Source organism: Mustela putorius, unplaced genomic scaffold, assembly GCF_011764305.1.
Source record: "Mustela putorius furo isolate JIRA1106 unplaced genomic scaffold, ASM1176430v1.1 tig00000738_pilon_pilon_pilon, whole genome shotgun sequence".
NCBI classification, from domain to species: Eukaryota; Metazoa; Chordata; class Mammalia; order Carnivora; family Mustelidae; genus Mustela; species Mustela putorius.
The window spans coordinates 11,582,193-11,606,347 of NW_025421463.1; the positions used below are offsets into that span (position 1 = coordinate 11,582,193).

At 45.0% G+C, this 24,155-nt stretch overlaps 1 protein-coding gene across 2 annotated transcripts in view; it reads right to left on the reverse strand.

Annotated features, from left to right (window-relative positions):
• Positions 1-24,155, reverse strand: part of BTBD11 (BTB domain containing 11) — a 290,113-nt gene that overhangs the window by 113,583 nt on the left and 152,375 nt on the right. For both annotated transcript variants that reach the window (XM_045083972.1, XM_013051557.2), the window contains exon 2: positions 8,859-9,008. In XM_045083972.1, the coding sequence (XP_044939907.1) occupies positions 8,859-9,008 (150 nt within the window). The remainder of the gene's footprint in view (positions 1-8,858; positions 9,009-24,155) is intronic.

Genomic DNA, 24,155 nt, shown 5'->3' on the forward strand with positions numbered 1-24,155 from the left:
GACTCAGCACAGCCTCCACAGCCCTCCAGGAGGAAAGATGAGTTGCAAACAGCAGGGGTGTGTGTGTGGTGGGGGAACAGTGAGGGGAGAAAGGCTCCCATCAGGAAAATCTGAGAGGTAATTCTGTTCCTAAGTAGTAGGAGGCACGCTGACCGCTGGAGGGAGCAGACAGGGAAACCGCTGGATGCTTTTGGCCAAAGAACCAAAGACCGAGAGACTCCTAGAGCCGGGTGTGGCCTCCGAGCTGACCCACTGTGTTCTCCTGGGTGTGATCTCTGTAGCATCCAGCCATGGGAAATGTCACTGTCATGTTATTACGAACAGTAGTGACAGGAGCCCCTACACTGTGCCACAAACCTGAGTCAGCACCTTGCGTGCACTGTTCCTAATCCTCTTGTGTTCTGCAAAACACTCATGATAGTAATCAGTTTAATAGCAGCGATCTGCAGCCGAGTGGATTCTGCCTGCCAGAGGACACTTGGCAAAGCTTGGAGCCATTTTGGGTTGTCATGTCCAAGGGCCCGCTACTGGCATCCTGTGGGTGGAGGTTAGAGCTGCTGCTAACCATCCTACAAACGGTCCCCACAGCAAAGAATCGAGCCCCAAATGTCAATAATGTCAAGGCTGAGATATCTTATTTTACAGATAAGGAAATTGAGGCACAGACAAAAGTCCAACCTGGGTCCATCTGACTCTAAAGCCTGTGCTCTCCACCCTACCCCCTACCGTTTTCTTTTTTTTTTTTTTTTTTAAAGAGATAGCCCAGGGCAGCCGTGGTCAGCTCCAAGTCCAATCTGGCATTATGTAGCCAAGGTGTTAATGCTTCTTACCCTCAGTTCAGTAATTCTGTTTCTGGGAATCCTTCCCAATGTTAGGATCCAAAATGCAGCAAAAATCCTTACGCACAAGGATTTTCATCCAATCCTAATTTATGGGATCCAAAATTTAACAAAGAAATATATATTTAAAAATAACAGCATGGTTAAATAAATTCTTGTATATCCATGTGATAAAATAAAAAACTTGTGCAGTCATTAAAAAGGTTTGCACTGATCTGTAATACTACGAAAAAAAATCCTCTTGTTAAAATGGCAAGTAGAAAAAAAGCGAAACTCACAATTGCATACTGTGAGATCAGGATTACATTATTTAAAAACTTTGCATAAAGTCGATATGAAAACCACGCCTCCCCCAACAAGCCCCCAAATGTTGACTAAGGCTTTCTCTCCCTAGTGGGACTGTGGGTGGTATTCCCTTCCATCTTGTTTGTAGTTTCTGAATTGTGAATTACAGCTACTTGGCGTTATCAGAATAATAAGCTTACTAGGCTGATATGTTTTCTTTCTTGTACCTTCCATCCATGTCAGACTAGAGTATCATCTTTCCATCTGTCTTTCTCTAAGCTCTAGTATAAAAGCTCAGGACAGGGGAACCCGGGTGGCTCAGTCAGTTGAACATTCAACTCTTGATTTTGGCTCAAGTCACGATCTTAGAGTTGTGGGATTGGGCCCCACATTGGGCTCTGTGCTCAGAGTAGAATCTGCTTGAGATTCTCTCTCTCTCTCCCCTGCTCCTTTCCCCCCATTGCTTATAAGTAAATAAATCTTAAAAAAAAAAAAAAAAAAAAAAGCTCAGAATAAGAAAACTCACAAGGGAGTGAAGAAGAGAAGGTCCATGATTTGGGCCCATTCCGCAAGATGCTGGGACACCTTTGACCGTGGTTGGGCTAACTACCTCCTTGCAGCATTGTTCAGCTAAACCTAAACTTCCAGGTTTCCTGCTTTTGCTCCTGTTTTCTCACCTTGGAGTGCCTTTTCCCTCATTCTCCCAACTATTGAGGACCTCTAAGGCTGTGATCAAGTGCTACTTCTCCCATGCAGCCCTCCAGGATGCTCCCAGTCAGAATCTCCTCTTCCCCTTTTTACCCACAATACCTGCTAATAAAGTCTAATATGCTACTTGCTTGATTCTGTCATGTTTCATGTCTGCTTCCCCCACTGAGCCTCAAAGGGGAGAGGCTGTGCCCCATTTGCTGTCCTGTTCCTGGAGGGGCAGAGTGTGTGTGTGTATGTGTGTGTGTGTGTGTGTGGTGGTCAGAAACATGCTGCCTAAGTCTGAGCCTCCAATCTGCCACTAACTAGCTGTGTGACTTTGGGTGCATTATTTAACCTCTCTGTAAATGGAGATTTTTATCACCTAATGGATTTGTTGGATGGATAATAATAGTACCTACCTTGTAATATTAAAAGAAGTCATGCATATAAGTCACTTAAAACACACGGGAGTCTAGTATATCCTAAGTGCTTAATAAATATTCAGCCCTATTTCTTTTTCTCATCACCATCATCACCACCACCACCACCACCATTATCACCATCATTATCACTACTATCATCTCACTATCACCATCATCACCACTGTCACCATCATAATCATCATCATCTTCATGACCACCATCTTCATCACCATCATCATCTTCATCAACAACATCATACCACCACCATCATCATTACCATCATCACCACCATCATTACCATCATCATCTTCATCACTACCACCATCACCACCACCATCATCACCATCAGCAAATCTTCACCAGCATCATCATCATCAGCCCTGTTCTTAATCAGAGGCCCTAAGGACATCTCTCAGGAGGGCTGGCCACAGAATATGGATTTGGCACAGGGGTTCTGCAATCCCTAGCTCCATCTCAAACCCCACTCTATGTATGTGCTATCCACTGCTTCACCCTTCAGCTTTTGTGAACCCCAAACTACAAATCCACTTGTCACTAGCGGCTTTATGTTTCAGCAGATGGAGCTGGTTCCAGAAACCTTATAGAATTTGCTAATAACTGGTTTCCCAAATGTCAGCCACCTGGGAATCACCACCAGGTCTTCTCTCATTATCTGTGGGCTGCAGGTACAATTTATCTACTTAATATTTTTCTTTAAATTGGCTCATTCTTTCACTCATTTTAAAAGGAAACTTCATATCAGTGCCATAAATGGAAAACCAATATTTTTCTAGTGCTCATGAAAAATTCATGGCAATTAAAAATAAGAAGTGTTGTGTGTATCACCTACGATCATCTCCTATCCCGCCCTTCAGAAATGCTGCTCTAAACTGCCAGACTCTGGTTGTCAGAGCAGCTCCCACTAAGTCGCCCCCTGCCTGCCAGCTACAATCGTCTGGGACAAAGGGCTACACATTCCAACGGTGGCTCCTTCTGCCCAAAAGACAGCAGCTGAGGCAGCAACTTCATCTCCTTCCCTCATCTACAGTCAGCTGCCACTTACTACAGTATGTTTTCAAAACCTCCTACAACCCTGGGGGAGCAAGGATCATCACCCTCTTGTCATAGATGGGAACACCAGGGATCATAGTGACTGAGTCACTTGACTTATACCACACAGCACAGGTGAGAAAACAGAGGTGTTCTCCAGCATCACAAACTGCTGTTTAAATTTCCCCACCAAAACCCCTTCCTTGATAAAGAAAGAATGGAAAGACCACGTGTAATCCAAGTCATTAGGGACAATGGAAGACTGAACCCTGGATTGAGCAGGAAACCTACCATTCATTCATTCATTCATTCATCAAATATTTACTGAGTCCTGCATGTGCCAACCATTATCCCACGCCCTAAGGATATCATGATATTTTTAAAAAACACAACCCAGGGCGCCTGCGTGGCTCAGTGGGTTAAAGCCTCTGCCTTTGGCTCAGGTCATGATCCCAGGGTCCTGGTATAGGGACCTCTGCTCAGCAGGGAGCCTGCTTCCTCCTCTCTCTCTGCCTGCTTCTCTGCCTACTTGTGATCTCTGTCTGTCAAATTAATAAATAAAATCTTAAAAAACAAAACAAAAAAACACAACCCTCTCAGCTGTCGTGGGTTTATAGTCTTGGTGGGGTGGACAGACAGTATATAAATAAACATATGGTATGTCAGGTGGTGATAAGTGCGGGATGAAGAAGATTGAAGCAGGAAGACTGTATAAAGAGTGGTGGGGTAAGGGTGAGTGGGGTGGTCACAGGAGGGCCTCTCTGAGGAGGGGAGAGTGAAGCAGAGGTCTGAATAAAGTGACAGAGGAGCCCTGTAAATACCAGGGGAAGAGCTTTCTAGACAGAAGGGGCAGCAAGTGCAAAGGCTCTGTGGTAGAGTGCAATATTAGAAAAATATCAAGAGGCTAGTGGCCACTTTGCCATCAGAGAGGGACACAGGTGCACCCCAGGGGCTGGAGGCAGGACTCAGCAAAGAGCCCAACTCCATTCCAAACAAGGAGAGAGACCCTTTTGTCCAAGCCATAAGGATTAAGTTTCTTTTTTTCTTTCTGGGGACACCGAGGAGACACAACCCAGAAAGCTTTTTACTCACTGTTGTAAATTAATGGCCCCCTTTTGTCTGCCTCATTGAATGGGAGCAAGAAGTTCACAGTTGAGTGTGAAAAGTAGTGTGAATAGGAAGAGGCATTTTAGGATGAGGCTTTCATTTTTTTCCCCCTTTAACCCACAGAACGCAAACACTACAATTAGTGACTGCTGGATGGGGTTTCAACTGGGAGCTTGTGGATAGGGCTGGCATGTCAGGCAGAGGAGCCGAGACAAGACCTCAGAGGACACGAGTGTGGGACTGAGTGGAACCCAAAGGACAGTCAAGTTGGTTCAAAAGTGAGCCTCAAGCCGGGGCCTCTGCTTCTTCTGTGGCCTCAGTGGGAGAGCCTGGGCAGACCCGATTCCCCTAGATGTGCTCACTGGTTCAGGGAAAGAGAGCCTGAAGGGACTGCTCACCAGTCTCTAGGTCAGCTGTGAAGTTCAGCGTGTCACTGTGCAAATTTCCTAGGGCTCAGAGTTTAAAAAAAAAAAAAAAAAAAAAGGCCAGCCTGTGTCAGTTTGGGGGCTGAGTGGCATCCTAATTTAGCTTCGCACTCCAACAGTTAAGGCATACATGGGCTCAGTTCCAGGTCTCTGAAATCAAAGTCTGGTTCTATAGAATATTTAATATCTGACTGGACTGTCATTAAGAGTTCCCCTCCCCGGTGGCATTTTCTTCCGATCTTGTTTCGGAGACCAACTCGCTGCATATTCCCCTCTTGAGATTATCTCCCAAGTCAGGGGTGCTGTGTTAGGGGCTCACAAGGCAAAGCTGAACCGGACACAGCATAGTAAGGCCGGGAAAAAAAAAAAAAAACCCAAAAACCAACTGGATTTCGAATTATGACTCTGCAATTTACTAGCTGCATGGCCTTGGGCAAAACCTTTCTCCTTCCAAATTTCAGTTTTCTTATCTGTGAAATGGGAATACCTTTCATCTACCGAAGGCACCTGGCACACAGTAGGTGCTCCAGAATGAGCGGATTTATCTTCACCCCAAGCCACAGCAGGCCGGACAAAGGTAAGTGCTTTGAACATCTTGGGTGATCAAGTTCAGATCAAAATGTGATGCCCTGAGGATACGGGCGGGGTTATAGGGAGAGGTCTCGGGCCTAGGGTGGCCCCCTTCCAGGGGATGTCCTTTGTGACTTTCTGTATCTCCAGGTCTGTTGAGAGAAGAACATTTATGATGCATTCAACAGAGCAAGCTACCGATCCCCAGAGCTGGAAGGAACACAGCCCTCACTGCACCTGTAACATGTAGAAACATCTGCCGGGGTTCTCCCCGAGGGACAGCAGTCTTGTGGTGAAGCGTGGAAGCTCCGCCTTAAGAACCGCACTCAGTCCCAACTCCTGCAGCTCGTGGGTGCGGTGGACCTTAGACAAGTCGTTCATCCTCCTCTAGCGTCCCTTCCCGCCAGTGTGGACAACAGCGATGACACTGGAAACAGCTCGTGTGGATTTACCCTAGTCCCCTGGTCCTGTAACACCAGCTGCTGCCGATCATTACTGACTATGGAGAAGGCCAAGGGTAGGCGCTCTGCCCTTGACCCCCACACAGCCTGATTCCAGAAGAGCAGGGATATCTGGGAACAGACTCGCTCCAGCTCACCTTTGCAGAATAACAGTAGTTTCTACAAGCCACACTGATAGAGTAATCTTTGAATATGAAGAACAGCTCTCTAGGTACACAGAGAGAGCAAGGCTCGTATTGATTCAGACCACAGAGCAAGCCGCTCTAAATTACAGTCAGATCAGAAAAGCGGGTGATTTTATTACCTCTGGTTGCCGAGGCAGCTTGTCAATGTGCTTGCGCACATACCTTCTATGGGCGACTTAATGAAGGTACAGAACCCCTCTGTAATTAGCAGCACCCATTTGTGTGCCGACAATTCATATGTGAAAGTCAACATCAGTGAGGATGACAGCGTCTAATATACAGAGCAAATTGACCTTAAAGACAATTTCTGCGGCTAGCTGCTGCTGCAGCCTGCCTGCTTTGGCGAAGTACAGATTTATTAAGCAAATCTTTTCTTTGTGGAGAGCCGGAGTTAAGCAGAGCCCCAGCCCAGGTGTTAGACTCAAAGAGGGACCCTTAAGGTTATCCTAGGACAAACCCTGGAGACCCCAGCAGAGAGCTGGTGATGAAGCTCTTCCCAGGTTCTGCCCATGCAGACATGATCCAACCCTGTAGCCAGATTCTGCATTTCCAGGGTCAAGGGCATGTCTCAGAAATTCGGAAAGTCCCAAACAGTGTGGCATTTCTTCTTCGAGCAATGTCCCCCACCCCCGGAGGTGCTGCTTGGACCCTCCATATCCCAAATCCGTGGGAAACTATTAAAGTACAGACATTTTCTTATCCCTTTCCAATTGTTGGAAATATTTCAAAATATCATTCACACATATCACTACCTCCAAATAATGGGGTCATCGAAGCTGCTACTAGATCTTATTATATAATGTGCTGCTAAAAAGTACAGAATGGCTACATCACAATTTTTATAAAAATATTGCAGTAACTGACTTTTAATATAATTGGTTTCCTTTGTAAATGTGTGCACGTATTTCATGCATTTAAAAATATTATTCTGAGGCAAGGTCCATAGGCTTTACCAGACTGTCAAAGGGGTCCATGGCACCCAAAAGTTGAAGAATGATTATATAGCGGACGGGGAGCTGGAAGACCCTGACCCTGTGATGAGCAGCATCTTGTGACTTCTGGGTTTGATGAGGATGGAGGTGCAATTTCCAAATTCAGGTGCCAGAAAGTAGCTCCTTAAAGACCAGAGGGCCAGCCACAGCCTACATCGGCTGTGACTTCCCTTTCCAGAGGGGGGCGCAATGTGCTAAATGGAGGATGCTGTGTATCCTGTGTGTATAGGGACTTGCTTTGGGAAGAGGCACATGTTGTCTTCTGGACCCTGATTTCTTTCTATGGTTCAGAATTTTCCAGAATGCCACACCGATTCATGCTTCAACATAATCCATCGTTTCTAAGATCAATGCTCAGGTCTCATGAGGAAAACACCTTCAAGCAATTTGATAATCAACTGAACATAAGTAAATTCAGTTTTATTTTCTTCTGGTTGGCCAGACTCCGAGGACACAGTCCTGAATCAGGGATGCAGAAGGGTTTCAGATCACTGCTCAAACTCGAGACACCCAATCTTTCGACAATCCTTCCCTTATCTCCACCTTTCTGTGCTTTCTCTCTCCCTGTCTTTCCCCTTCTCTTCACATTTCCTGACGGCATGCTATGTGCCAGGCAGTGTTCTTGGCATTGGGGTTACATCAATAAAGCAAATTATCTCGATTCTCTGTGAGAATATATTCTAGTAGGGAGAGATTAACAATTAAAAAAAAGAAATGAGTAAAATAGAGTGTGGTTAGGTGGAGGGGGGAAGGGTAATGACAGCTAATCACTACCGTGTTTCTTGTTGGGGTGATGACAATTGATAGTGGTTGATAGTTGCTACACTTTAGTAAATAACTAAAAATTGCTGAATTGTACACTTTAAAGAGGTGAACTGTCTATAAATTATATCTCTGTGAAACTTTTATTAAAAAACAAAAAACATTAAGGGGAAAAAGGCCTTTGGGGTATTGAAAAAAATTTTTTTGAAGATTTATTTATTTGAGGGGAGAGGGGGCAGGAGGAGAGAATCTCAAGCAGACTCCCTGCTGAATGCAGAGCCTGGTGTGGGGCTCAATCTTAAGATCCATGAGATCATGATCTTAGCTGAAACCAAGAGTCAGATGCTTAACCAATGGATCCACCCAGGTGCCCCTAAAGGGTATTAAAATTCTGGGTGAGGCTTGAAGGTAATGAGGGAACTAGCCATGTGGCTATCTGGAGGAAGAGCAGTTGAGGAAGAGGGAATAGTAAGTGCAAAGTCCTGAGGCATGTCTGCTATAGTCAAGGAAAACCAAGGGGCCAGACTGGCTGGAGTTCAGGGGGTCTTAGGGGACAGCAGAAGAACAAAAGGGATATGTGGCGTGGCCTACAAGCAATTCTGAAAATTTTAGCTTTTTCTGTGGGTCAGATGGAAAGCCAGTGGAGGATTCTGACCAGAGGAAAATGTGATTTACGCTTTAAAACGATTTCACTGGAAATCAACAATGAACAGCCACCATCTATAGAGCATTTACTGTGTGTCAGCCACCATGGCAAAGCTTCTTTATGGGCATTAGCTCACTGAATCAGCAAAACCATACTTTAAGTCAGGTACTGTTATTTTCTCTATTTTATAGAAAAGGAAACTGAGGCTCAGAAAAGAACTTGACCTACAACAGTGACAGCGGCAGGAAATGTTATCAGACCTGCCTGACTCCAGAACCCTTGCCTTCCCTATGGCTACCATGGCAGTGTTCTGTGCACACAGCAGGTGCTCAATACAAGCTGTCACCTGGCTGGTGACGAAGCACTGTCCTGAGGGGAGGGGCACCTTGGGCACGGAGAGGGCAGAGAACCAGCGTCCACTTACTCAGTTCTGCGATACTGCCCACACGGGTGGCCAGCAGGGACTGCTCGATGGTCCTCAACTCCGACTGGCTGAACATGGGCAGGTCGCCCGGCTTGTTTGACCGCTGCGGGTCCCTGTGAAGGTTCAGGCTGTCTGGCAGGCACAGCACTCCTGCAGTGGGCGAGGAAAGACAATGAAAGAAAACAGTGTTATTTTTTCAGGTAACCAAGGGAGAGGTGCAAAACCTTGCACCACTTCGAACCATGCCAGGGTTGGTACTGCAAAGCCAACATGGCATCCAGGGCTCTATTTTAAAAGATCCCCTGAAGATCCCGACCTGCTGATTTTAACAGACATGTGGGCATTCATCTGCATGCACATATTGCCAAAGGACACAAACTAGAACCCTTTCCTCCAGCCTGGCTTCTATTCAGTCAGAGATGCCTCTGGAACCAGTGGTCACTGTCCCATTCTCCTTCCTGGAGTCAGCTGCCTCCCCTGAATGTCCATGAGCAGAAGAAGAGTCTTTGCCAGCTGTCGCTCCTGAGGGCTTGCTTTATTTCTCCAACAAACTTAACTCTGGGTGGTTGGGCTATTATTTGTTAGACAAAACTCGGGCTTTCTCTGTGGTAGAAGAGTCCCTGTGGACTTTTGTGATTTTATGGTGAAAACCTATGGGAAACCTCTGGCGTCTAATGATTTCTTCCCTTGCTTGCCATCCCATGAACATTTAGCAAGAGCCTGAGAACTTACTTGGGGAGGTTATTTAGAAATATTTACTTTTCCCTCCACCACCAAAACTTCCCTAGGCAGGAGCCTGCTTTCTTGATCCTTGACTTTGGGGTTGACTGACTGACTTAGTTTGGCCAAAAGACTAATGCTCGTGATAGAACCGAAGGCCTGAAAAGCGTTTGTACAGCTGAACTTGCTCTTTTGTAATTCTGCCATTATCACAAGAAGAACATTCCCTGGCTGGCCTGCTCGCTCGAGGTGAGGAGACACATGGAGCAGCTCCAGTACCAACCTGTAGCTTAGAGCTACTCTACAAAAACCAATACCAATTTGGTCTGCCTTTGAGATAGTGGAGGTTAGCTGGTAGTCAGCATTGTTAGGGTGATGACTAACAGATACACAGATCACTGAGGACCCAATGAACAAGGCAGGTGGGCACTGTGCTGTGCTAGAGGCTAAGGATAGAGTGATGGATAGAACACACACACTCCTGGGGCACCTGAGTGGCTCAGTCAGTGGAGCGTCTGACTCTTGGTGTTGCTCAGGTCATGATCTCAGGGTTGTGGGATTGAGCCTCATGTGAGGCTCTGCACTGGGAGTGGCGTCTCCCTGGGATTCTCTTCCTCTGGCCATCCCCTATTCATATGCACTCTCTCTCTAGAATAAATAAATACATCTTAAAAAAAACAAAGAACACACATACTCCTTGTCCTCAGTGGGCTCACAGTCTAAGCGAAGGGGAAGATTATTACCACACACAACCACGAAGCCATATGGTATGTGCCCTACAATTCGAGAATGTGAGGAATGAAGGGACGTCTTAGAAGGGATCCCAGCAATGAGTAGTTGTTAACACACAGGAAGCATTTATTGAGTCCCTACTCTGTTCCCAACCCTGCAAGGCATTTTGGAGATGCAAAGGCAGCAGAAGATAAATTCGAGTAGTGCCTAAACTAACTGAGGAGGCAAGAGAGCGAATGGCAATAAAACCACACACACAGAAAAACAAAAAACCCATGGGAACAATACGACGGTATCAATACAGAGGTGCCAAGTGACTTAAGCCAACTGGTAGGGTGAGGGGAGACAGACAGATTGCAGATGTCAGCAGTTCAAGCCCATTTCTCACCCTGCTTGAACCACAAAATTTCAACAAACAAAGGTTCCTGCTTTGAAGATGGGCAGGCTTGAGGTGGCCCCGGTCACACACAGCTCTTCTTGCCCCTGTTGCCCAATTAGTGACTCCAGCCACACTGAGCCTGTCACTTGCTCCTGGATGTTTCCCATTCACACCGAACAAGATGACCCAGCAGACAAAGCAACTCTTGTAGATGACTGTAGATGAACACCGAATACATAGATAAACAATGCAAAGGAATGACCATTAGAGTCTCACATTCCTATAAGCAGGAAACTGGCCAAATAAGTGTCTTTCTAAAATTGTTCTCTACTATTTTTCCAAACACTTTGTGAGTCAGAATAAAAATGTATTTTATATCATAGTCCAGTGTACACACACACCCCACCACCACCTCCACTGCACACTTTTCATGTTTTTCATGAAAAAAGTTTCCCGTAAAATAATACTGATCCTGACGATGTATGATACACTCTCATTCTTTTTCCTTTTCTCTTCTCTTCCATCTCATTAATAAAAATGCTGGTGTGCAGCACCAAAAGTGATTTCATGACCCACTCATGGGTCACGACAAGCAGTTTGAAGAACAGTGTGGCTGACACTGGTATACAATTTGGCATTAATTGGACAACACAGGTTCACCATTCATTGGACACTAGTTTGTGCTGTGAGAGGCTCTGCAGGGGATGGAGAGATGACTGAGAGGTGGTCCCTGCATTTCAGAAACCCTCAGCCTGGCAGGGAAGACAAGACCTTCACAGAAATACCCAACATCCAAGGCAGGTCTTCTCCCTGCCTCCTTTGCCTCAATAGATGAGTCACCCTCCCTTTCACCCTAAGCAGGGACACCCTGAGTCATCCTTGCTTCCTCCTGCTTACTCACCTGCTGAGACAGTTGGTCCAAGGCCAAGTTGAGAAGCCGTTGCCACGGCAACGGATATTGGTCCAATCCCTCCCCAGAGGCCCCCAATGTCCCTGACTCTTATTCAGAAATTTACTACCCGTGGAGGCTCACTGCAGATGGCACCAGATGATCATGACCCAGTGTGATAAGTGGCCCCAGGTTCCAGGGTATGAGGTCCTCTGCTGGGAGAAGCGGTTGGGAGCTTCACGGCAAAGGGGACCCACAAGTGAGCCCTGAATGTGGTAGAGGACAAAAGTTTTCTAATTCATCGTATGAATGACCCTTGCACATATGCACAAGCTTGTTTTCTTGGTATTTGCATTACATACAGCAAGTTCTTTTCTCAAGCAGACATCTGAGACATTGTTTCACAACTGGTTGAGGTGCAAGCATGGGGGTTGGTCTGGATCCCAGAGCTTCAGTCCTGGATCTGCCACTGTCCACCCATGTTTCACCTGAGGCAGGTCATGGGGCCTCTCTGGACCTAAGTTTCCTCTTCCATGACATGAAGGTTAAAATAATGGCCTTGTCTCCCAAAAGGCCTTGCTGGGCGTGAGCAATGAAATGGAATCATGTGTACTGAAGTACTGTGCATGTGCTAGGCATAAAATAGTGGCTCAACATATGTTAATGGAGATGAAAATCAGCTAATATGTATAAGCCCAGATTTGGACTGCTTTATGCTTTATCATAAGAATAAATAATTTCCCTTGGAACTGTTCCTCCTTCTTTTAGAAGGTTATGGAATTTAAATGAAAGTGTATTTATTCAAAGAGGCTTTGAAAGCTTGATTACTGAGATTTGGAAAATCTATAATTGGTCTATTATGCAAAGATTATATATCAGGGTTTTCTTTCTTCTTTTTCTTTTTGAGGACTCTGTATGGGATATACACATAAACTGGAGTTTTGGGTTTTTTTTTTTTTTGGCATAAATATCAACTAGGTCAATAAGAAGATCTCAGCATCAGCTTTTAGTGTCAGACACAGGCCTGAGCTTTGGACAACTCATCAATTTCCATTACTAGAGCCAAGGACAGCCAAAGCCTAGTGATTAAGACTCAAGTTCTAAGACGGGGCGAACCAAGGTTCACATATGACTTCTTTGCACCTAGAAGGAATAATCTCCCTGAGGAGCAGTTGACCGTAAGCCATCATCAACCATGAATGTGAAGGGGTCATGGTCTCCCTAAAATTCTCTTACTTTGGAATGGCTTGTGCATTTGTCTAAAGGGGAAGTTGATTCGCATTCTCAAATGGGTCTCTGGGTCCTACAAGATGTTGAATTAATGCCTTTGGGTGTCCGTACTGCCAGGCCTCTCATCTCTAGTGCTTGCCGTAGGTGGGGCAGAGTGGGCTTGGCAGAACCATGGACCCTAATCCCCCGGCAGCCTCCATGCAACCTGGACAAAGAACTTTCCAGATCCCCAGTCTCCAGGTCTGCAAAGAGGGGTTAAAATATCTCCTTCATTGGTTTATTGTGGTGATTACACAAGATAATACGGATATTTAAAGCTTCTGGCCTATAGAGTAAGCGCCTGCTAACTACCCTGTTGCCACAAATGTGCAGTTTTGTTTATTTAATGTCTGAATTCAAACAGTCTTGAGGATCATCTTTCCGAAATCTTGTGGGACTGGAGACAGACAACCTTTTGGTTAGGTTGCTTAGAATACAAAATATGAGAACTGCTCCTCTGGGCCAACCACATGGGCATTCTGTCTCGGGTGGGGATGATCTGGGTTGCTCTTCTGTCCCTGTCAATGTCTCCTTCCTGTATGCATTGGACAGCCCCTTGGCAAATAGAATGTTCAGCCGTCCCTTCTCTCCTCTGAGCTTTCCTCTGTGTCTCCATCCTATTATTGGATCTGGGTGCTATTTACCCACCAAGAGAAACCCCAATAAGACAGCCACCAGCCTTTAGCTATTCTCCCCTCACTGATGGTGGTGATGACAGTGATGGAGGAAAACAAGGAGATGATGCTTGTCTTCTTGTCTTGGCACCGACGACATGGGCTTGGGTTTCTGCCTTGCCTGTCTGGCTACAAGAGGAGAGAACAAATTCTCCAAGCCTCTCCTGCCAAGCTAGGCCTTGTTCATTGCTCAGTTATCCCCAGAATTTAAAGTAGAGGGTCCTGGCACCAGTACTGGCTTTAAGAGATGGGAAGGAAGCAGCTGGCGTTTAGCAGAACTACCCTTGAATGCGCACCAGAGAGATCTGGCTGGGTTCAGATTTCGGTGCTGTTATACCCCAGCTGTGTGGCACAGGGCTTGTGACTTGGCTCCTCTGAGCCTCTGTTTCTCCCTCTGTAAGATGTCTGACACTATCTACCTCCAGCATGGTGGGGAAGCCATATGGCATAATATACATGGACAGCCTGGCACAAAAAGGGGGTCAATAGGGTGCCTGGGTGGCTCAGTGGGTTAAGACTCTGCCTTCGGCTCAGGTCATGACCCCAGAGTCCCGGGATCGAGCCCCGCATCGGGCTCTCTGCTCAGCAGAAAGCCTGCTTCCTCTCTCTCCCCACCTGCCTCTCTGCCTACTTGTAATCTCTATCTGTCAAATAAATAAATAAAATCTTTAAAAAAAAAGGGGGGAGGGTCAATAAATGTTTGCTAATAATCTGAGTGAAGTTCTTTGAAGCTAAAGATTGAGGAATTCAATCACATGATGCCAGAAGGCTTTCATTTACGGTTAAATGCCTTAAGGAGCAAGATAGGGAGTTAACAGATTTTTAAAAATATTTGCACAACTGGCTTGGAAACCCCTTCTTGCTTAAGATACTTGGCAGTGGGAAACAAATTCAGGGCTGGCTTGGCCAAGCCATTCGTCTGTGAGAGGCATACCATACTCCAATTAGGATAAACCCAGACCATGGTTCATTTTTCTTCATCACAAGTTATATTCAAAGGGAAAGTTCATAGGACTTCTGAAGCCAAACCATCCAAAGAGATAAGAGGTAGAAAACACAGAGATGGAGAATTTTCAGAAATGGGTTCAATAATGGGCCCATCTATGGAGCCTGGAGTACATACAAGGAATGAGCACGTTGACCATGAAAGAACACGAAGATATTTACAGATCAACCACAAACACCGAGCCCCACAAAGACACCAGGACACATTTGTGCCCCCAAAGGCCCCTTCCTGGTCGGCAGGGGAGACAGACCCACCACCAACTGAAACCCTATGGGAGACACATAAGGGCTGACGTGTGCATGGGGTTCCACTAGGGAGTGCAGGTGGGTGAGCCCAAGTTGGCCTGGGGTCTTCAGGGAAGCTTCCCAGGGGAGCTGGGCCCCAGGGAAGCAGACACCTTACAGCAGAGCAGAGAGTGTGGAATCTGGAGCCCAGATGAATGCCCGGGTTGAATCAGTACTTCACAGCCACATCACCCAGGCATGCTATTTAGCCTCCCTGTGCCTCAGTTTCCTTGTGAATAGCACAGGAATGGTATAGTGCAATCTTCATAGGGCCACTGGATGATGAAATAAGTACATACATGTGAATCTTGGTCCCTAGAAATAGCTCAATAAATAACTCACTACAATAGCTTATTATTATTATTATTATTATTATTGGGACATTCCAGGAAGAACAAAGACCCAGAGGCACTGCATCTAAGAGTGGCTGGAGCTCTGCAACCACTTCCTCCATCAGAGGGAGCAAGATGGGAACAGACGGTGTCGAAGGACGGAGGAGTGCAGGGAGCAGCAGGACTGGGAGGCAGGGACCACAGAGGGCACTGGGCCATAAGGGGTCTGGACTTAAAAACTAAGCCTTTCCCTTCTGGCTACTGTGCATCTCTCTCTTCCCTTTCACAGCCAAAATTCTAGAAGGAGTGGTCTGCACTAGTCATCTGTACTTCTTCCTGAGCCTCACTGTCTCTAGATCTTATTAACTCCCTGTTTTTGCTCAGTGCCCAGCAAGTTCAAGTTCATCCTTCAAGGCCCAATACAAAGGTCACATCTGAGATCTCAAGACTCAAAAAGATTGCAGCCCCTGTTCTTAGGAAGCTCCCAGTCGGGAAAGGGAGATCCTGAGACAATAAGGAGACTGGGGCTTACTGGAGCGGGTGTGCCTACTGCATACTGGAGCGGGTGTGCCTACTGCATGCTGAGCTAGCTCCCAGCTACCCTGGGAACAGGGTAGCCTTACAGAAGAAGAGGCAACCAAAGGGGACAGGGTAGGCTGCCCTCCCCATATGAGCCAGGTGCAGCCAGCGTTCCCTAGCAGCCAGCTCAGGAATAAGAGAGCTAATAAGAATCTTGAGTTTGGGCATGTGAACCTCGCCAGCAGGACACAGAGGCAGCCACACTGCTATTAAGGAACTGTATATGCCACGGGGCACCAAGACAGGGGGGCGATGGGGCAGCTCTAACACTAATAGCATAAATGAGAAAATTGACTGTTATGGGATGGTGAAGAAACAAAAGGAAAACACTCTGACGGGTCCACTCCTTCAGTGAGTATTATTTGAGTACACCCTAGGTGCTAGGTGTTCTTCTAAGTACTAGGGGTCCTGTACTTAGAAGCCAAATGCTGGAAGTCCTTGCCATCTTGGTATGTTTGTTCCAAACATGTAAGTGGAATATGTAGCTGGTTGGGTGGCCAGCATCGTGGAGAAGGGCAGAGCAGGAAAGGAGGGGAGGGGAAGCTGGGTCTGGGAGCAGGTCACACGGAGAAGGGGGCATTCTAAGAGAGATGTCAAGGAAGTGAGCATGTGAGCCCAGCCAGTGTCTCAGGGGAAGAGCTGACCAGCAGTAGGGACCAGCAGTAAGGGGAAAGGTCCCAAGAGGGGTGGGCCTGTCTTACTGGGGAAAGGAACAGACATGGTGAGGAAGGAGTAGGCAATCAGGTAGGAGAAGGGGTGAGGGCAGTTTGGGGGGAGCCCCAGGGGCAACTCTAGACTTTGGCTTTTACTCAGAGTGAGATGGGAGCCATTGGGGGTTTCTGAGTAGAGAAGTGATGTGCCCTAAGCTTTTTGGAGGGTCACTCCAGCTCGTGAGTCAGAACAGGCTGTAGGCAACAGCCAGGGCAGAACCACGGGAGTTAACAGTGGAGGTGGTACGCAAGAGAATCTTCATTCAGTGTGAAGGTAAAGCCAGTGGAGTCACCAACTGGGCATGGGGTGTAGGAACAAGAGAGGTGCTGAGAGCAGCTTCAGGGTATCTGGCCTGAAAGGATGGATTTGCCATGTACCAACACTGTGGCGGGGGCAGGTCTGTGGAAAAGACCAAGAGTTTGGTTTTGGTCCTGTTCAGCTTGAGACAGCTGTTGGATACCCCAGTGGAGATGCTGGGCAGGCTTCCTTGCTGTCTCTCCTGACCTCCCATGTTGCAAAGTCTCATCATGTCAGCCCCATGGTGGCTTATGCCTTCCCCCCATCTATCTCCTCTTCCCTGTCACTAGAGAGCACTATTAAATATCCTTACAAGATGGCTGGATGCCTCCTTTGCCCTCCCTCCTCTCCCAGAGTTCTCCCTTTACTGGGGAGAATTTCCTTGAATTTCCCCCATAGAGTTCTGAGCTACATCCATTGCAGAGGGGCCTAGAAAAGAAAGAGTCTCATGTTCCCAGTATCCTTATCTCTGTAGTGACAAGCGTCCCTGCAGGGCTTGTAGTATCTGCTTTGGTCCCTGACTCCTCCTAAGGAGCATTTTGGACCTCCAGCTAGGTCTTAACTGGTGGAAATGTCAGAGATTGGTTAAATTTTAGAGATCATCTTGACCCCTGGGTCAAGAGCAACCTGGGTTTCTTGGGAGTTTCTCTGAACTCCCTTGCTCACTATATAACAGTGACCCAGGATCAGTATTGAAAGATGAGCTGATGGTCACTAGGTGAACTGGACTGGGGCTGAAGGAGAGAAGGGAAAACCAGAGAAAGCAGCAAAGGTGTACGGCAGGAAAACTGGTGCATTGTAGGGACTCTAATAAGCTGGGGAGCTGAACTGAAAAGAATCACAGTGAGGGTGTGATGAGGGAGGTGGGTGGAGACTGGATCATGGATGGCCTTGAGTGCTTTGATCAGGGGCTTGTACATCATGAGGAGAGGGGCAATGGAGTCCCTGGGAGGTAACTCTGATGCCTCATTTCTTGCCTCCATGAGGTCAAGGCTCATTGTTGGCGTTCTAGCCAGAATAACCATCCAACACCCAACGACACCCACAGTCAGTGGGAGATAGGACAGAGGGAGAGCACAGCACTCTGCTCAGGCTGCCAGCAGACCCAAATCAACACATTGCCCCATATCATTCTTGGCCGCTGACATCTCCTGGATTCAGAATGTTGCCGGAGGAACTTTTCTGGCTCAATGGATGACTTGAATTTGACCTCTGGCTTTCCTGAACTCTCGACACCCACTTTATCCTTCTCCATCTCTGTCCAAGACTCAGGATCTCAACCAGCCCCTTGGTGTGACTGAGCAGGGCATCTGACTGGATCTCCTGCCACCTTGGCACTGTCTTGACAGTATCCAGCCCAGACTGACCCTTTGCTTACTTATCAACATGTTGAGATAATGTAGTGAGTTGAAAGTTCACCTCCAGGTATCCTCTGTCTTCTCCTCACCACCCACTCTCATCTTTGACATTCATTTAAAAAAAGTGAGCTACTTTCAAATAATTAATTATAAAACTATACATGCCCATTTCAAAAACTTCAAAAGTAATAAGGGAATAGAGTGGTAACCTGAAAGCAATCTCCTTTCCTCTCCTGCAACTAGTCCTACTCTCCCATCATCACCACTCTTCTCTGTTGGTTGTGTGAGGTTCCAGAATTTTCTACCCATTCTCATTTACTGACTTATTCATTCACTCAACAAATATTTACTGGGTCTAAAGAATGTGCAATTTGCAGAAAACACAAAGGTGGTGTGAGCAAAACAACACACAAGTCCTACACTTATGGAGCTCAGAGTCTGGCTGGGGTGACAAATATCTATCAAGTAATCATACAAATAAATATACAAGTGCAATGTGTGAAGTGCCATGAAGAAAAAGCACACGTGTGTACACCATACCCTAACCAATAAGCCAGCTGACAAGCTGTCTCTAATTTGATTTCAAGTAATTATGAGCAAGATAGTCTCATCACAGTCACTAGCACCTGTTTCCCTTTGTTCGGGAAGTGCTTTTGCATACCTTTGCCTGGTTTTTGGTAGAAATATCAAATTCTCACTGATTTGTATGAGTTCTTTCTACATTAAGGAAATTAGCCTCTTGCCTGACAGGTGTCACGCACATGTGTTTTCCTAGTTTGTCATCTGCCGTTGAATATTTTTACAAGATTTTTCCAAGTAGAATTGTTTTCTTTCAACACAGGCAAATGTGTCATCTTTCTCTCTTTGATTTTTTGGTGTGGAGTGGTAGGTTTTAAATTTAGTTACAGGTGGTCCTGACTCATTTCTATTCCTTTCTTCTTTCTTCTCCTTTCTTACCGCCCCCCACCGACTTTATTTTTCAGAGCAGCTTTAAGTTCACAGCAAGATTGAATGTAAGATACAGAGATTTCCCACATATCCCCTATGTCCACTCATGCAGAGCTTCCCCCATTATCAACATCTCTCACCAGCGCAGTACATTCACATAATCGACGCACCTACATTGACACATCATAATCATTCAAAGCCCACAGTGTACGCTAGAGTTTGCTCTTCGTGTTGTACATTCTAGGAGTTTGGACAAATGCATAATGGCAGGTATCCACCATTATGATGTCATATAAAGTAATTTCACTGCCATAAAATGCCTCTGTGCTCCTCCTATTCATCCCTCCCTCCCCAAATCCTTGCCCATAACTGATCTTTTAACTGACTCCACGGTTTTGCCTTTTCCAGAATAATACAGTATTTAGCTTTTTCAGACTGGTTTCTTTTACTTAGTTCATCCACATCTTTTCATAGCTTAATATTCACTTCCTTTTAGTGCTGAATAATACCTCACTGTCCAGATATACTTGTTTATGTATTCATTCAATTAGTGGAAGAAATCTTGGTTGCTCCTAGGTTTTGGAAATTATGAATAAAGCAGCGGGTTTTATGTGGACACACATTTTCAATTCCTTTGGGTAAATACTAAGGAGATTAATTCCATATTAACCTTACATCTTGGAACCTTGTCATTATTGCCTAATACTTCCAAGAGTTTTGGTCAGTTCTTCTGGACTTCTACATAGATGATCATGTCCTCTATGAACAAAGAGTTGTATTTCTTCCTTCCCAATCTGTATACCTTTTATTTCCTTCTCTTGTCTTATTGCATTAGCTAGGACCTCTAGAACAATGCTGAAAATCAGTGACGAGAGGGAGCATCCTTGCCTTTTTCCTGAGCTTAGTAAGACAGATTTGAGTCTTTCACCATTAAGTGTGATGTAGCTGTGGAGTTTCTGTAGGTATTCTTTATCAAGTTGAACAAATTCCCCTCTTTCCTAGTTTACTAGGAGTTCTTACTATGAATAGTGCTGGGTTTTGTCAAATGATTATCTGTATCTATTGGTATGGTTATGTGATTTTTCTTCTCTAGTTTGTTGATGTGATGGATTACATTAATTGATTTTTGAATGTTGTACCAGCCTTGATTACCTGGGATAAATCCCACCTGGCCATGGTGTATGACTCTTTTTATACATTACTGGATTTGATTTGCTAGTATTTTGTTGAGGATTTTTAACAAATTTATGTTCATGATAGATACTTGTCTATAGTTTTCTTGCAATGTCTATGTCTGGTTTTGGTATTAAGGCAATGCTAGACTTGCACAATGAGTTAGAAAGTATTCCATCTGTTTCTGTTTTCTGAAAAAGACTGCAGAGAATTGGTATGATTTCTTCCCTAAATCTTTGGTACAATTCATCAGTGTTTCCTGTTCTGGAAGGCTATTGTTGATTCATTTTCCTTAATAGATATAGACATATTCAGATTATCTACTTCTTCTTGTGTGAATTTTGGTTCATTTCACCTAGGTTATCAAATTTGTGGGTGAATTCAGAGTTATTCATAGTATTATTCTTTTAACATCCTTGGAATCTGTAGTGATGCCCCTCTTTAATTGCTAGTATTAGTAATTTCTTTTTTTCTTAGTTAACCCTTAATCTGGCCAGAAGCTTATCAATTTTATTGATTTTTTTTCAAAGAACCAGTGCTTGGTTTTGTTGATTTTTCTATTGATTTCCTGTTTTTAATTTCATTTACATCAGCTCTGATTCTTATTGTGTCTTTTCTTTTGCTTACTTTGGATTAATTTGCTCTTTTTTTTTTTTAACCTAGTTTCCTAATGCAAAAGCTTAGATTATTGACCTTACATCTTTCTAACCTTACATTGACCTTACATTCTAACACACTCATTCACTATAATAAATTTTCCTTTAAGCTCTGCTTTCGTTGTATCCCACAAATTTTGATAAGTTATATTTCATTTTCATGGTGTTAAAAATATTTTTAAAATTTCTTTTGAGAGTTCTTCTTTGACCCACATGTTATTTAGAAGTATGCTATTTAATCCTCAAGTATTTGGGACTTTCCAGTTTTCTATTACTTATTTCTAGTTAATTCCATTGTAGTCTAAGTAGACATTGTGTGATTTTTATTCTTTTAAATTTCTTTTTTTAAAAAAAAGATTTTATTTATTTATCAGAGAGAGGGGGAGAGAGAGAGCGAGCACAGGCAGACAGAATGGCAGGCAGAGGCAGAGGGAGAAGCAGGCTCCCCGCCAAGCAAGGAGCCCGATGCGGGACTCGATCCCAGGATGCTGGGACCATGACCCGAGCTGAAGGCAGCATGGCCTAGAATGTGGTCCCACTTGACGAATGTTCTGTGTGAGCTTGAGAAGAATGTGTATTCTATTGTTGTTGGATGAAGTAGTTCATAGATATCCATTTTGTCCAGTTAATGGATGATGCTGTTGAGTTCACCTGTGTCCTTACTGCTGGATCTGCTCAATACTGACAGAGGGGTGTGAAGATCTCCATCTATAATAGGGGATTCATCTATTTCTCCTTGCAGTTCTGTTTTTGCCTTTTGTTTTTGAGAGTCATGTCGAGGCTATTTTAATTGTTTCTTTCCCATTTTAACGCTGCCTTCAGGATCTAAGTATGGAACTAATGAAGATGGTCACACTAGAGAGGGAAGGGAAGATGGTGAGCAGTCGGGGAAGCATGGAGGTCTATGCCAGATTATGAAAACTCTGGATTCATTATTTGAATATACATTATATGCCCTGAAAAAAATCTAGCTATACCCCCTCTGGCCAACTCCCTGATTCTACTGTGTCTCACTGAGACTAGCTAGATAAACACATGTTGAACTAATGAATGAATCCTGGGTAGTTCTTGATGGGAAAGAGACATTAATTAAAAAAAAAAAAAAGATAAATTTTAAAGAAAGGTGTTCATGATATATTAGCACCCTACTGAGGATTCCTCCCTGCTAGAGAAGTAAAAGGGGACTGAAAAATGAATTTCACACCAACTGTTAGAGCATCTTATGCCAAGGACAAATATTCACAGATCTGTTATCCCCGGGATGTCTAGAAAGCAATTCCAGGTAATTGTGAGGGTACCTTCTACAGTGGAATCCCATGTACTTGGCAGGCTTTCAACTAGAAATCTCTTTCTAAGGGAGCTTCTGCAAAGTAAGAGCGTGAGGATCATTTATATTCATCACAAAGGCCCCCAAGGCCTGTAGGATCCTGAATCACCCAAAAAAGATTAAATCATGTTCAACCAAGCTTTAGTGCTAAGTATATTTAATTGTATCCCAAGTCTTCCAAGACTGATTATCTTTAATTAAACAGCCTGGCGACTACAGACATATCACTTATTTGATATGATAGAGTGAGGAACTATTCAGTAGGACGTTTAATAAGTTGAAATACCCTATGGCTGACCACATGGGATGACAGAGGCGCGCGCGCGCACGTGTGTGTGTGTGTGTGTGTGTGTGTGTTTATAGGCATAGAGGAGGTTAAGCCAACATTTTGAGATCTGGCTAACTGCTGCTGTTAACACAGTGTGGATGTTAATGGCACATAAAAGCATAAATCTGCCATTTGCAGCCATGCATGTGTACGTGGATATAAATAACTAACAAGGCTTTCACAATCCATCCAAAATACAAAGATTACTAAATTGGCTTTTAAAAACATTAGAATCCCATTAGGCCAAATTCAGCAGCTGATTACTGAGCAAAATAAACCGCCAGAGGACTCTAAATTCTCCTTTGTTGCTGCTGTTAAAAGGTACTGCACTTTCAAGGAGGCCACAGGCCCCTGGGGAAGGGAGCACACAGTTTGTGCTGGCAAAGAGGGGCGGTGCAGCTAGACATCTGGATGAAGATGCTTCTGGAGAGATAGGAAGCCTGTCCAGGAAGAATATATGAAGCAGCTCAGATTTAAGTCAAGTAGTCCAGATATAACTTCTTACCATTATTTATTATGGTCTCTCCCTTATTATGAAGTCTTGACTCAATAAGTCTTTTTGCATATTTTCTTCCCTGCCTAGCCCCAACTTCTACCATATTCACCACATCTTTTACTTTTTGTATCCTGATGCTCTGAGGTCTGGGGCCTCACTTAATCTGGAGGGTCTGCCCCTCCCTGGGCTTGCCAGTTCCTGAAAGCAAACAACTTGCCAGTGAAGGTGCTTTCCAAATAGGAACCCACCAATCCAGAGCCCACACTCCTTATTAATCAGGCTCTCAAGCACCCGGTCACTAGCCTCCTACCCTAATCACCCCTGGGGCCAGGTACCAAACAACCAGGGACAGTCCCCTATGCCCCAGAGCCCACTGAAATGACTCAAACCAGTCAATTCTAAATCTGCTCAACCTGCCTCACCAGCTTCTTCCAGTGCAAACCACAAGAAAGACTCGTTTGCCCACACTCCTGTTTTCCCTCTGTCTCCTGACCTGTCCTGGTGCTTTCTCGTGTGCGTGTTCACATCCTTTCTCTTGGGACCCGAGAGTCACAATCTACCTTTTCAAACTCCCTCTTCGGATCTGGGGACCTTACTGTGCCTCAGATTTCCTGTCAATGTATGTTATTTTTAAACCCCATGGAATTTTAATACTATGGATACATTGTGTGTTTCGGGGCATCACAAACCACAGTAATGCCAAAGTATTCTTTTGCTTAAAGCAAAGTCTTCGAGCTCATGACTACTTTCTCCATTTGAACAGCTTTCAGTGGCTCCCTGCTGCCTGGACGGTAAATGGTAACTTCTTAGCAGGGCATTTAAACACCTCTATGAACTTTACCCTACCTAGCAGTCCAATCAAATGTCATAGGGCTTCTAAAGTGACAGAGGTACTCACTTCACTTGCTCTGGATCCCCACCTCCATGCCTCCGCTCACAAGGTTCCTCCCACCTAGAACACCTTTCCCTTGGCTTTTTACAGGGAGCAATTCTACCTGACTTCAAGGCAGAGCTCAAATGTGACCTGCTTCAGCAAGCTGCCCCAGATTTCCACAAATGCTAGGATCCTTCTTCCCAGAGCAGGGTGCCTGGTGGAACGTCCATACCGACTGAGTGTTGTGTCAAGATAATAATAACGC